This window comes from Cannabis sativa, chromosome 9, assembly GCF_029168945.1.
Source record: "Cannabis sativa cultivar Pink pepper isolate KNU-18-1 chromosome 9, ASM2916894v1, whole genome shotgun sequence".
Lineage (NCBI taxonomy): Eukaryota > Viridiplantae > Streptophyta > Magnoliopsida > Rosales > Cannabaceae > Cannabis > Cannabis sativa.
In genome coordinates, this window is record NC_083609.1 from 23,230,775 (window position 1) to 23,244,951 (window position 14,177).

Here is a 14,177-nt window from a genome sequence, read left to right on the forward strand (position 1 = left end):
GGTGAAGACTGGTGGGAGTACTCGGCTACTCCTGATAGTAGCTGGTACTAGAGGCAAGTGGTAAAGGCAAAAGATGTAATCAAAACAAAAATTGTAAGGCATCTTTTTGAAAAGGATTCATTCTCCATGGCAAACACTCATAAGGTATTTTTTTCTTCTCAGCAGGATCAGTTTGCTTTTGCTGACATCTGCAACCGGTTGTGTATATAGACTAATCAAGTTTGGGTTAGACTTGGATATGTGTTGTTGTATCTGTGGCATGAGTACAGATGAGTCTCACAATCATCTCTTTTTCTGTTGTCATTCATTTTAGTGCTCAGTGTGTAAGCTTCATACTGAATTGGTTGAGCATTAGAGCTATGTTTTGTCCGGCGGAAGGTATTTACAAATGGATAAAGAGAAGTAAACTGATAAAATTTTAGAAAGGTGTACATATTCTTTTATTTTTGGAAAAATAGAATTGGGACATTTAATTATACAATTAGAAAGATAACTAGTTATTGAACCACGTGCTACGCACGTGAAATACAAATTTCATAGTATAGGTAGTGAAATGCGTTCGTTAAATTTGTAATATTGTATTAAATTTTTCTCTTAAATTATAAAATTTGCAGAATCACATTCTATTAATTTTTTTTTTTGTATAAAAATTCTCTTGAACTATAACAACTATAACAAATATGTCTTTTTATTACATTTCGTTCATTTTTAAAACTATTTAATGATGTAGTACTAATGTGCCGTTAATATGGTGTGATTCAGAAGTCTTAACAAAAAATACAAACATAAATTATCCTCTAGAGATAAAATTTAAGAATATTTTAAGAGTTAATTTTTGTATGTTTAGCATTAATAAATTAAATTTCAAATAATGTCAGTTAGATAAATAGATTATCGTAATATAAATATATTTGTGACATGTGATCACATTAAAAAATTGATAAAAGATAACAGAAGTTACACCAAATTGTAATTTTTTCTAGCGGAAAGAATTTTTGCAATAGAACAAAAATTCAAGTAATAGAACAAAAATTTAAAAGACCAAATTTTACAATGTAATAGTATTGAGGGACAAATTCTTATTTATTGTACTATATTTATAAGCTTTTGCCAACAATTTGCTATTTATCACTTAACTGAAACTAATTAAAATTCACTCAAAAAAATATAGTCTTTAGTGTAAACATATAATTAAAACATTAGCCCATAATTTTAATTATTAAAATATGAAATAGATTAGACAAAAATATTTGATAAGAAAAAAATAAATGAAATAAATTAATAATAATTAAAAATTTATTACTTTTTGTTTTAACAATCAATTTTATTATAATTGTATTTTCAAGTAGGATGAAGTTATTTTGATATTAATACTATTTTTTCAAATAATTTTATTTAGTTATCATTTTTTAATTTATTAATATTTTCAAATATATTGGATTTTTTTAATTTTGTATTACTATAAAAAAATAACCGTTACTAATGATTTAGTTTTTTTGTCGTAAATAATAAAAAAAATTATGTATTTAACTATTTGAATATTATTTTTGGAAATGTAAATTATTGAGAAAATTATTAGATGTATACTATATTTATAAAATATATGAAATTTAAAAATTATGTTATTGTAATTATGGACTCACAATTTTTTGTTTTTTTTTAGAATTGCTACAAAATTATTATCAAATACACAATTTTCTAATCACTTAATTGTTATAGTTGTATTACAAAATAGTAGCATACATAATGATGTGAACTTTAAAAACAACAACTAATAATAATAATAATAATAATAATAATAATAATAATAATAATAATAATAATAATAATAAGGGTAAATACTATTTTGGACCCTGTGTTTTGTAAAAGTTATAGATTGGACCCTGTGTTTTGTTAAATGACAAAATAGACCTTGTATTTTCTAAAATAGTAAAAATAGGATCCTGAGCTTAATTTTTGACAACTTTTTTTTTAATACAACCAACTTGAAGACAATGCTTAATACAAACCGATACAAAAAATGTAAACAGTTTTGTCATAGCACTTTTATATCGGATTATAATTTAACTTTATTTTGACAAAAAATTAATTCAGGGTCCTATTTGTACTATTTTAGAAAATACAGGGTCTATTTTATCATTTAACAAAACACAGGGTCCAATTGGTAACTTTTGTAAAACAGAGGGTCCAAAATGGTATTTACCCTAATAATAATGTGATTTGGATAATATAGAACAACCAAATGCTTTACCTAATGTGTCAATGCATATGGTGAAAATATAAGGAGCTTTTGGTAATTTAATTGGTTAAGGACTAAAATATTGCCACTTTTATTATAGTAATAGATAAGAGATAATAATAATGTGATTTGGATAATATAGAACAACCAAATGCTTTACCTAATGTGTCAATGCATATGGTGAAAATATAAAGAGTTTTTGGTAATTTAATTGGTTAAGGACTAAAATATTGCCACTTTTATTATAGTAATAGATAATAGATAATAGATAATAGATATAAAAAGTGGAGTTCTCTAAATTATATATATTTTTTTGTGATTAAATAATGTGAGGATTTAATAATAATTAACAAAAAAAATAAGGATATTTTTGTAATTTAATGTAAGAAGCCCAAATAATAAGGATATTTTTGTAATTTAATGTAGGAAGTCCAAACCTACATTCTCATTTTTATATAGTTATAGATATTTGATGTTAATAATAGAATTTAATATAAAGGTTGAAAGGGATTGGTGTAAATGATAAATATTGATTTTATAGAAATTTTTGAGTTGTAATTAGTCGGTTTTTTTAATAGATAATTATTCATTTTTAATTGTAGATAGGGGTCTTATATTTTAATTGTAATCCTTTTTTAGGCAATACAACTGATCCATTTACCAATATAATAATAATAATAATAATAATAATAATAATAATAATAATAATAATAATAATAATTACCATACATATTGCTATATAAAACAAATCAATTTACTCTCTCAAAAAAAAAAAAAAAACAAATCAATTTAAATTATTTGAATGTAATTGTTGATGCTATTTGTTGTAATTGGACTCAGATTATTTACATTAGATTATCCTTATTAAAAATTATCTCTACTTCATTGCTCTATTCCTCTTAAATTGGTGGTTATTCTCTCCTCAATTGGCATTCAGAATTGTGAGATGTGTTCTCTCGGAGAAGCAATTTGATAGAGTTTTCGACAGGGTTAGTGTGATCATGAATTTACCTCCCATTTGTATGTTGAGGTCTTTTATTTATAGACGGGAATCGATACGACTCACTCTTCAGTCCCTCTTCTATTTGGTTCACATGACGTTATCCCCTTATCTCTTCGTGTGTTTCACTCATTCTCTCCATCTTCTAAGCTTCTTTTTATGGACTCTCTTGAGCTCCGCTCTATTCTTTTTGGTATACTTGCTCTTTCTTTCTATTTTAATGAAACAACACCTTTAAATCCTAGTGTCAAATCATTTATATATGTTTACTAGATTGATGTTATGTGCAATGCACGTATAACTAGTTTTTTTTAATTAAGTTTAATTAGCTGATGTTAAGTACAATATATACATATACTTAATTTTTTTTAATTAAATAATGTATTTTCTTAAAAAAAAATACGAGAAAAATTGATAAGTAAACTTGTGAAATCATTTAATGATCGTACATCGATGTAAAGCATAAAGAAAGCAAAGTTCATTGTCAAATTACAATCAATCTTAAAGCGTAAATGTAGACCAAACAATAAGCAACTACTCCTACTTGAATGATTGTAAGAGATCCTACAAAAATATTGTAGCAAAAATAAGAGTCTAACAAACTAAAATATACATGACAAATTAATAAATCTAAATTGATTTGATCAAAAGGAATAGAAAAACTTATCTCATCAAGAAGATCTTCAAATCTTCATTAGAATTTTTGGGATAGGCAATAAATCTTTAATTTACCACAACAAACTTTTTTCATAACTAACAAAATTTAACTTTAACAAAATACAACCGAACAATAACAATATATATAGTTACTTTTAATCATACAAATATATAATAATATATGAATGATTATGATAAATTAAATAAAATATATTCTTGTAAAAATATATTATTAATCTAATGATTCAATAAAATGTTATAAAACAACATAATTAATAGTAAACAAAATTATAGAGAAGAATAAAAATAATTAAGGCGTGAGTTCTCATCTTCTCTCTTCCATGGTGAAGAAGGAAAGGGTGATTCGAAAGCCTGTGGTCAAGCTGAATGTGGAGGAACCCCCTTCAATCCAAGATGAGATCCAAGAAGAGGTGCTAGATTCGGAAGGCCTAGAACTTATTGCTCAAGCTTTACAGTCAGGATGCATTCAAAAGATTGATCAAGAGGCTAGAAAAGAAGTATGCGATGGCAGCGAGGTAACAAGGGAGACATCGAATTGGGCAGATGAAGTTGAACAAGAGGACTTCGTTACTAAATCACAATAGCAGAGGAAGCGATTTGATGCAGGTAAAACCCTAAACCTTGATGCTAAATTGTCATACATAGCACCCATTACGAAGGATGGGATTAAAGTGCCCCAGGTCGATATTGAAGAAGTCTAGGAAGAAGCTGCTAACTGGAACGCAATTGTTGTGTGTATCATTTTAGGAGTTAATCCTCATCTTAAAATGTTTGAGGGATTCATTAAGAGAAAATGGGGGAACCTGGGAATTTCACAGATTATGAGAATGAATGGAAGTTGTACCATTGTTAAATTCAATGATGTTACAACTCGGGATCTTAAACTAGAGGAAGGAGTGGTACAATTTGATCGCCAACCCGTCATAGTTTGTCCTTGGTCAACTGATCTCACTGCTCTTCAATTGATCAAGTCTGTTCCACTTTGGATTAGGCTTCATGACCTAGGATTGCACTATTGGGGAAACACGAGTTTGAGTGCTATTGTTAGCACAATCGGGACTCTTATAATGGTTGATAAGATCACGAAGGAGAGATCAATGATTAAATTTGCGAGGGTCTTGGTTGAAATGGAGATTACGGATAAACCGACGAGAGTCACTCACTTCTTTAATGAGTATGGGCAACTTATTGAACAAAGTATCGAATATGAATGGCTGCCCACCACGTGTAAAGTTTGTCAATGATATGGGTATGCCATGGCAGATTGTAGGAAAGCTAAAAATAACTAGAAAATAAGGTTGAAAAAGAAGGCGCAAAAGATGTTAAACCAGATGCAGGGAAGGAGGAAAAATAGGGTACTGGAGGTGAGAAGTCAGTCGAGAATTTCAATGATTCTAATAAACATGATAAGCCTACAATGAAGAGAATTGATTACAATAAAGGAGAGGTGGAAAAAGGAAAAAAATGGTCAGATTAAAGAATCTGCTGGAACTTGGCAAACTCCTAGAAGAGTTGCTCATAACAGGAGTATGGGAAACCCAATAACAGCACAAACTCAACATTTGAACTCATTTGAGGTTCTACATACTCAACAGGGGGTGGTCAAAGTGAAGAAGGTAATATTTCTACTGTCTATGGATTGTAATAATATCTGAAGTTAGAACATAAGGGGCCTTAATAGTAATAAGAAGCAAGAGGTAGTGTTAGATTTATGGTGTTTGAGAAATATTGGAGTAGGAGTTGTGTTAGAAACAAAAATGAGGGGGAATAAAGTAGCTCAGGTCATGAACTCTAAATTTAGTGGTTGGAGCTCCACACCATTTTGTGATTGAGGGTAGGATGTTAGTTATTTGGAGGAATAAGTTTGTTAAAGTGAATATTCTGGACGAAACCGACCAATATGTCCATTGTCTTGTGAAATTGATCAGTCTTAATAAAGAATTTTGTGTAACTTTTGTGTATGGTTCAAACTCCTTAGTGAAAGGAAAGAGATGTGGCATGGGCTGTCTTGCCTTAACTTCCCTATTAAGCCTTGGCTCATAATGGAGGACTTCAATGCGGTGTTTGATTTTGGGGACAGAAGTGGAGGAAACCAGGTGTCAAAAAATGAAATTGAGGATGCAACCAACTGGGCAGCCTTGGGATTAGCTGACTCTCTTCAAAGATTTGAGCCTTCTTTCACTTGGTCAACAACCAAGAGGCTAATGACGGGTTTTTTCAAGAATTCATTATGTTCTAAAAAATGAAGAGTGGTTGGGCATCTTTCCCAACTCTAATGCTAACATGAGCTGGGAAACTGTTTCAGACCACTGCTCTTGTATTGTCTCTTCTGCAAAGGCCAGTGATATTGGCATCAAACCCTTTAAGTTCTTCTACTTTTGGGTGCATCACAAAGACTATAAGCAAGTTATCTTGGATAGTTGGAATAAATTGGTCAGAAGTAATGGTTTGAAAGGGCTCTTCATTAAATGTATGAGATTAAAGCATCAGCTTAGGATCTTTAACAAAAAAGTTGGAGATATTGAAGTGCAACATGCAGAGGTCAAAGCTCGATTACAAGAAGCAAAGTTAGCAGCTCAAGCTAATCCTGGGGATTTGGGGAAATTAGAGGAAGAAAAAAGGGTTGCAATGGAGTTTAGTGACAAGGAAAAGTTGCTTCATAGATTTCTTGTGCAAAGAAGCAAAGCTAACTGGTTGAAGAAGGGAGATGACAACACTGCCTACTTTTGTGCTTGCATAAAGAAAAGAAGAGAGAACAGAATTGTGCACTTCACTACTGAGAAAGGCCAGCTGGTTGAGGAGTATCCTAAAGTGGTTAAGCACTTTATCAATCACTTTCAGAGTTACATGGGGAGTCATCACTTGCCTACTGTGAATGTGAACATCTTCAATTTGAAGGGTAATAAGCTTTCTCTTGATATGAAACTTGCTCTTTCAAAACCTTTTTCCAAAAAAGAGATCAAGATGGCCTTATTTAGCATTCCTAGCTCTAACAGAACAGGTCCGGATGGTTTTAACACTGAGTTCTTCAAGTCAATGTGGCGTGAGATATAAGAAGAATTTTTTCTTGCTATCTGAATCTTCTTTGATTCTGGAGTTATCCCAAAGGAGTATAATGAAACTTCGATCACCTTAATCCCCAAGACTGAGAACCCTTCTAAAGCAATGGACTACCGGCCAATTGTTTGTTGTTCAATAGTGTATAAATGTATCTCGAAGCTTATTTGTTTAAGGCTTGCTAAGGTGCTTACTATGGTCATCAACCAAAACCAAGGAGCATTCATTCAGAATAAATCGATTGCTCACAGTATTCTCATCTTCCAAGACCTTATAAAAAATTATGGTAGGAAGAATACATTAGCTAGGTGTGCAATCAAGATTGACCTTAGCAAAGCTTATAATACTGTAAGTTGGGATTTTCTTGAAAAGTGGTTAAACTATTTGTGTTTTCCCTCTCGGTTTGTGAATTGGATAATGCTGTGTATTAGGAGTACTTCCTATAATTTGGTGCTGAATGGTAGGTTACAAGAGAGTTTTGAAGGAAAGAAGGGGTTGAGACAAGGGGATGCAATGTCTCCTCTGTTATTTGTGCTTGTTATGGAATTTTTAACTAGGAGACTTCATAAAGAGGCTGAAAAAGGGACGTTCAAGTACCACCCTCAATGTAAAAGTCTGAATCTTGTCAATCTCAGTTTTGCTGATGACCTCATTTTGTTCAGTAAAGGCACCCAGACTGTAGTGAGACACCTCAAAACTACTCTTGATGACTTTTGCAATCAATTAGGCCTCAGTGTGAACTTGGCTAAATCTCAGATTTTCTTTGGTGGGGTGCAACCTTTTGAAAGAAAAAAAATTGCTCAAGAGATAGGTCTTGAAGAAGGTAGATTCCCTCTCAAATACTTAGGAGTGCCTTTGAGACCTACTAAGTGGAAAATGGAGAATTGTGGAGAAATCTTGGATAAGATTAAAAAAACACCTTCATAATTGGGCTACTAGGCATCTCTCTTATGCTAGTAGAATGTAACTGATTCAGACTGTTCTTTTGGGGCTCAGAAACTACTAGATGAACATATTTATCCTTCCTGAAAGCATTGTCAAGGAAGTGGAAAAACTTTGAAGGATGTTCTTATGGGATCAAAGTGGAAAGAGAAGCAAGATTCATACTGCTTCTTGGGACAAGGTTTGTCTCCCAAAAAAATTTGGAGGCTTAGGCTTTAGGAATTGATCAATGTGAAATCGAGCAAACCTGGCCAAGTTTCTTTGGGTAGTCATGCAAAAGCACGATGTTCTTCGGGTCAAGTGGGTCAACATAGTCTACTTGAAAAGGGAAGACACATGGAGTTATAAGCTGCCAATTAACACCGCCTGGTATTGGAGGAAGTTTAGCAGGTTGAGAACAAATTTTAGCTCCAACAACCTACATGTAAATTCAAAGCTTCTCGCTTGTATAATAGTTTGCTTAAGATAGATTTGTTCTTGAACACTAGAGCTGTTAGGTGCAAGTTATCCTTGCCCAAACATAGATTTCTCCTCTGGCAGGTAGTGAACAGCTAGCTTCTCACAAAGGATCAGCTATCTCGATTTAACATCTTTGTAATAGACTCTAGCTGTCCTGTTTGTGGTTTGCAGTAGGAAAGCCATAAGCGTCTTTACTTTGATTGTTGTTATTCAAAGAAAATTGTTGCTGGGATATTCAGCTGGTTAGGATTCAAATGCTTGGCCTCTTGATTTTGTTTGTTGGCTGAATTGGTTAAAAACCAGAATAAGAAGCTTGAAGGAGGACATCATGTATGCCACGACTGCTGCAACAGTTTATTGTTTATGAAAAAATAGAAATAATTGTGTCTATAAAGATTACTGTTTTTTAGTGGTTGTAACTGTAAAGGAAGGTCAAAGTGTTGTTAAATGTAGGCTTTATAGTCTTAAAGATAGAAAATTAAAAGGTTGTAATTATAAATTACTTATAGGCTACTGATGTGATTTTGTAGCTCGTGTGAGCAGTGTTTTGTAGCAGGTTTCTGCTGGTGTAGCTGATGTGTTCAAGTGATTAATGAAATTTCATTTTTTTGATAAAAAATAAAAATAATTAATACAATTAATATGATTTTATAAGATAGTAATAAATATAGTTTTTGAAATATAATTTATATGACTTTACATATTTAATTAAAAAAATATATAAATAATAAAGAAAATAATTTAATATGAGATATACCTTCTTCTCAAGAGATCAACTCTTCATGTCGCCATATTACCAAATACCACAAAATTCTTAATACAATTTTGAAAAAGAAAAAAGAAATCCCAAAATTTCTTCAATTCCTAAACCCCAAATCAATTATCCAGAATTTAACACTTGTTTTTTTTCTTGAATCAGCACACAGATAATATGTAATACCGAGCACAAGATTGGATTATGGAACGTAAGGTATGAAAGTAGATCGATCAATAAGACTAAAAGTTAAAACCAACGACAAATCGAAGATCAAGCCAAAAAAAGAAAAAAAAAAATCAACAAGCCAAACCCTAGACGTCAATTTTTGCAGATCTTCCTGAATGCATGTTTTCAAAAGTAAAGAAAAGCCTTACAGAGAAAGAGAATAAAACAACTGAGAGAATTTGAGACGAAATGGCTTCTGGTGCTAAAGCTTCTTCTTGGTACATAAGTCCAAAGGTGGTATGGGATTTCGCAACTTCCATGACTTTAACTTGAGTTTGCTTTGTAAACAAGGATGGAGATTGTTTAGTCGTCTGGACTCACTTGTCAGTAAGATTTTTAAAGCTAGGAACTACCGTAATGGTGCCTTTTTAAATGTTGAGAGTTGGGGAGAAATCCAAGTTTCGTATGGCGAAGTATTTATAAAACTCAAGAGATCGTTCAAAAAGGGGCGAGATGCAGAGTTAGTGATGGTTCTCGAATTAATATAGTGTTGGATCTATGGCTGTCGAATGAAGATAATCCAAGAGTAACTTTGAATAATCTTGCTTTGATTGATCAAAATGTTAAAGCACTTATCGAAACTGATACGTTGGCTTGGGATGTTGACTTGGTGCATGATATGTTTAATGAAAGGGATGCTAACTTGATTCTTAGTATTTTCTTGTCTTCAAGTCGTTTATGTGATGTTTGGTATTGGAGTTGGGAGAGCTCGGGCCATTTCTCAGTAAAATTAGTTTATAAGTTCTTACAATTGAGCAAAGAGTTGGGTGCACAGGATGATAATTCCGTCTTTTGGAATACTCTTTGGAAGCTATGTATTCCTCCAAAAGTGAAAGACTTGTTATGGCGTGCTGCCACTAACTGTTTGCCTACGAAATCTAGACTTCGTTCTAGACATGTGCCTGTTGATACCATCTGCCCTGTGTGCAAAGTAACTGATGAAACCATCTACCATTGCTTGGTGGATTGCTCTTTTGCCAAAGCGTGTTGGCAACAGTTGGCTACTGGTGTTAATTTGACGGCAGTTGGTTCTTTGCCAACTGGTTTGCTACGGTTCTACAGCAGGCGAATGGGGAGAAAAAGAGGTTGATCGCAATGACATGTTGGACAATTTGGAAACATCAAAATGAGCTAGTATGATCTGATAAGTCCCCTACTGTTGCGAGTGTTGCTCACTTAGCTCAAGCTTTACTCGCAGATTGGACTCGGGCTCAAGATTCAACATTTAATCCTACAGCTGCATTCCTTACTGATGTCGATGATGCCGAAACTTGGGCCAAACCAGCTGAAACACCTTAAAGATTAATGTAGATGGTGCCATTTTTTTAGGAACTCAACTTATAGCTTTGCAGGGGTGATTAGGGATGAAACCACGCATTGGTGGAAGCTTTTACCTGCTGTCGGTCAGGGGTGTTACAACCTGAAATGGTGGAAGCTATGGGTGTTAAGGAGGCACTGTGCTGGGTTAAACGGAAAGATTGGAGGAAGGTTGTCATTGAAACTGATAGTCTTACTGTGGTGCAAGCATTACGTAGCTCTATTCCTATGGTTTCATACTTTGGGAGTATTATTTTTGATTGTAAGATGTTGTTAAATGACTTGCGAGATGTTTATGTCAATTTTATTAGACGTTCTGCAAATAGTGTTGCTCATTTCTTAGCTCAAGCATCCTATTTAGTTGCTGATCGTGTTATCAGGAGTAGTGATTTTACTCCAGATTTTAATTATGTAATCACTATGGATTGCAAATAATAATAAAGATGATGAATTTTTTCAAAAAAAAAATTAAAAATATAGTTAAAAATATCTTCAATATTTTAACTATTTTAAATTAAAATTAAAATTTCTTTATATAAAATATATATATATTTTGTAAATTTCTAATTTTTATTTTTAAATATATATAATAATATCATAAAATTAATGAAGAATATTCTGTTAATTAATAGGATATTCTACTAAAATTAACGTAGAAGATTAAAAATTATCGTTAAACCAAAAATTCTGTTACACAGCCACATCTATATATCTATTCTATATAAAGTGTGCCTATATAACAGAATTCTTGGTTTATGAGAAATTCATGGGTGACTTTTTATTTATATTAAAAATAAAATGGTTTATTAATAAAAATAAAATAGTTTATGAGAAATTCATGGGTCACTTTTTATTTATATATAATAAAATAAATCTCATTAAATCTTAAAAAAAATACAATTAGGTCTTTGCTTTGTACATCTACTATTGGTCTTTCTAAATATACTTATGTTATTTAGTTGGATTTTATTCTAAATAAGAATTTACTACTATTTATATATATTATATATATATTGCTAAAGAATTTTTCTATTTGTTTTTTTGGCTCGATCAGGTTATAATTGTTTGCCTCCACATCTGAATCTGAATATATAAAATTATACAAAATATATATTTTTTTTTATATATAAAATGTGGCTATGTAACAGAATTCTTGGTTTAATGTTATTATTTATTTTTCTGTCAAAATGTTAACAGAATATTCTAATATTTGACAAAATATTCTGATTAGAAAACGTTAATTATAATTGATTAATTTTAGCTAAATAATCCTACCAAAATTTAATCTAACAAATTTCTCTCTCTAGAGCAAAAACCCTAGCCTCCAACACAACATTTACCAGTTTATAACCTTAGTTATAATTTCTTAAGCTATATTTTATAATTTTTATTTTCATTTTAAAATTTGAAAAATACTAATGAAGACAACATGCTACATGCTATTATACAAAAGTATTGCATTTATATATCCCACAATGTTTTAAAAATACTTTGGAAAGTTCATCTTGAATTAATTATTAATATGTAATAAAAGATATTAGTTATTATATTATTACTTCAAACAAAAAAGTATACCATCAGTTAATTTACTGTTGAAATTGTCAATACTCTACTAACAAATAATATATTTTCCAAATTTTGTCTGTCCACGCATTGCAACAAATTATATTTCATAAATATATTTTTTTCTTTAAAAATGAACACAGAGTAATGATGTTGAACCTAATAACTAATAATATTTTTTTAAATTTTTTAATTGTATTACTTTTTAATAACTTAAAAAAAAAACTAGCATAAAATTTAGTATACATATATAAAAACTAGTACGTAAATTTTTGCTAGTATATATATATCTATAAAGGAGAAGTATGAGGCGGTGACGTGGCGGTCTAAAATCTCTCTAAAACTATTATTCTTTTTTCTCCTTAATTCTCTCCATTTTTTAATATTTTATTATTATTTTACAAATTAATATTTTACTATTTATATAATATCAATACCACACGTTTTTTTTATTAATATAAATACCCTTCCGGAACTACTTCAATTAAAAAATATCTAATATCATAATATTAAACATAATTCAAATTCAAAAATATCATTATTAATAATAAATTAATTTCAGCATATAAATGTACCATTAAGAATCACACTCCAAGCCTAATTCGTTTTCCAGTCTCATTCTCTCGGTGGCTTGTAACTTATTTTTGTTTGTATATATTTTCTTTCTCTCTCAATATGGAGAAATTGTTTATGTGATGCATGTGCATTGACATTCATCAATAGAATAGAAGACCTTGTAGAAGCTTGTAAGCATGAAGTAATTATTTTTCCTTAACATTCAAATTTTTTGTTTTGTGTTTTTTTTTTACAAGAAATTCTAAGTACATGCTTAAAATAGTAAAGCTTATAAGTTGAAGCTAGCTTCTATACCTGAAAGTAATTAATTTTCCTTATTCAGTTTTTATGTTTCTTTTTTCATTTTAAGTTCATCAAATAGTTATATTTGATATTATTAAAAAGAATTCAGACGAGTTAAAGATAGAGGTAACGGATGTAATCTAAGGTGATTTTTCTTTTTCTTTGTTGCGTAAATTATTTTACTACGGATAAAAAAATTATTAATTTGTATTATTTTTTTACTTCTAATTTTTTTGCAGCAAATCATCTTATTAATTCTCAAAGCCATAAAAAATTATATTTGTTTTTGAACAAAAATAATACTTAAAACATAAATTTACAAATTGATATTTTACTATCATTTAAATAATTTTTCTATAAAAAAGCATAAATTTATAAATTGATATTTTACTATTATTTTAATTTTTAATAAAAACATAAAACATTTTAAAAAAAAGTTCGAAAATAAAAAATAAATTTCAAAAAAATATTAAAACGTAAATCAAATATAATTAATCGTAAATTTCGTTTATATACATACATAAAATATCAATTAATATATTTATATATATATAAATGAGAGACATAAATCAGTACTTTAAAGCTATTTTCTTTTCTCTATTTAATTTTCTCATTTTTTAATTTTTAATTCATATTATATTGCTCTAAAACTATTTTTCTCTTTTCTATGTAATTTTCTCACTTTTTTAATTTTAATTCTATAAAAAAAAAACAAAAATAACTCCATAAAACTCAAATTATAGTAATAATAATACAATATACAACCTTAACGTTTTTAACTTTTTTTTTTAACAAGTGATATACGGTGATGATGAAAATAAGTGAGATACAATGAGACAACAAGTGAGATACAATAATAACAATAGTTTTGAATGATTAAGATATGAAAATAATGCATTATGGAAAACACTGTAATTTTTTTCTGCACTACCCTATTTATTTATTTTTATAAAAATATTTTTTTAACAAAGGAATTTAAAATACTATATATAATAAATTTTAAAAAATTGAGTATTTAATTTTTAATAAATAAAATTATTAATAATAATGTGAAATAAGATAATATATTTATAATTTTACTA

The 14,177-nt window shown here is 29.8% G+C and overlaps 2 protein-coding genes across 2 annotated transcripts; both read left to right on the forward strand.

Moving 5' to 3' along the window:
* The first annotated feature begins 5,908 nt into the window (after positions 1-5,908).
* LOC133031300 (uncharacterized) lies at positions 5,909-6,971 on the forward strand. The gene is made up of 2 exons (XM_061104780.1): positions 5,909-6,128; positions 6,223-6,971. Exons 1-2 carry the CDS (start codon positions 5,909-5,911, stop codon positions 6,969-6,971), a joined length of 969 nt encoding a protein of 322 aa, XP_060960763.1.
* Positions 6,972-7,169: 198 nt separating this feature from the next.
* LOC133031301 (uncharacterized) lies at positions 7,170-10,656 on the forward strand. The gene is made up of 6 exons (XM_061104781.1): positions 7,170-7,797; positions 8,017-8,097; positions 8,405-8,456; positions 8,547-8,617; positions 9,846-10,442; positions 10,556-10,656. The coding sequence occupies exons 1-6, from the start codon at positions 7,170-7,172 to the stop codon at positions 10,654-10,656; spliced, it is 1,530 nt and encodes a 509-aa protein (XP_060960764.1).
* The last annotated feature ends 3,521 nt before the right edge of the window (positions 10,657-14,177 follow it).

What these genes read in the sequence shown, in the direction of transcription:
- LOC133031300 (XM_061104780.1), top strand. Translation starts at nt 5,909, where the DNA reads ATGTGGCATGGGCTGTCTTGCCTTAACTTCCCTATTAAGCCTTGGCTC. An exon ending in AACCAAGAGGCTAATGACGG is followed by an intron (nt 6,129 to 6,222) that starts GTTTTTTCAAGA and finishes AAACTGTTTCAG; the next exon opens with ACCACTGCTCTTGTATTGTC.
- LOC133031301 (XM_061104781.1), top strand. Translation starts at nt 7,170, where the DNA reads ATGGTCATCAACCAAAACCAAGGAGCATTCATTCAGAATAAATCGATT. An exon ending in AGAGATAGGTCTTGAAGAAG is followed by an intron (nt 7,798 to 8,016) that starts GTAGATTCCCTC and finishes AGCATTGTCAAG; the next exon opens with GAAGTGGAAAAACTTTGAAG. An exon ending in ATAGATTTCTCCTCTGGCAG is followed by an intron (nt 8,457 to 8,546) that starts GTAGTGAACAGC and finishes TGTGGTTTGCAG; the next exon opens with TAGGAAAGCCATAAGCGTCT.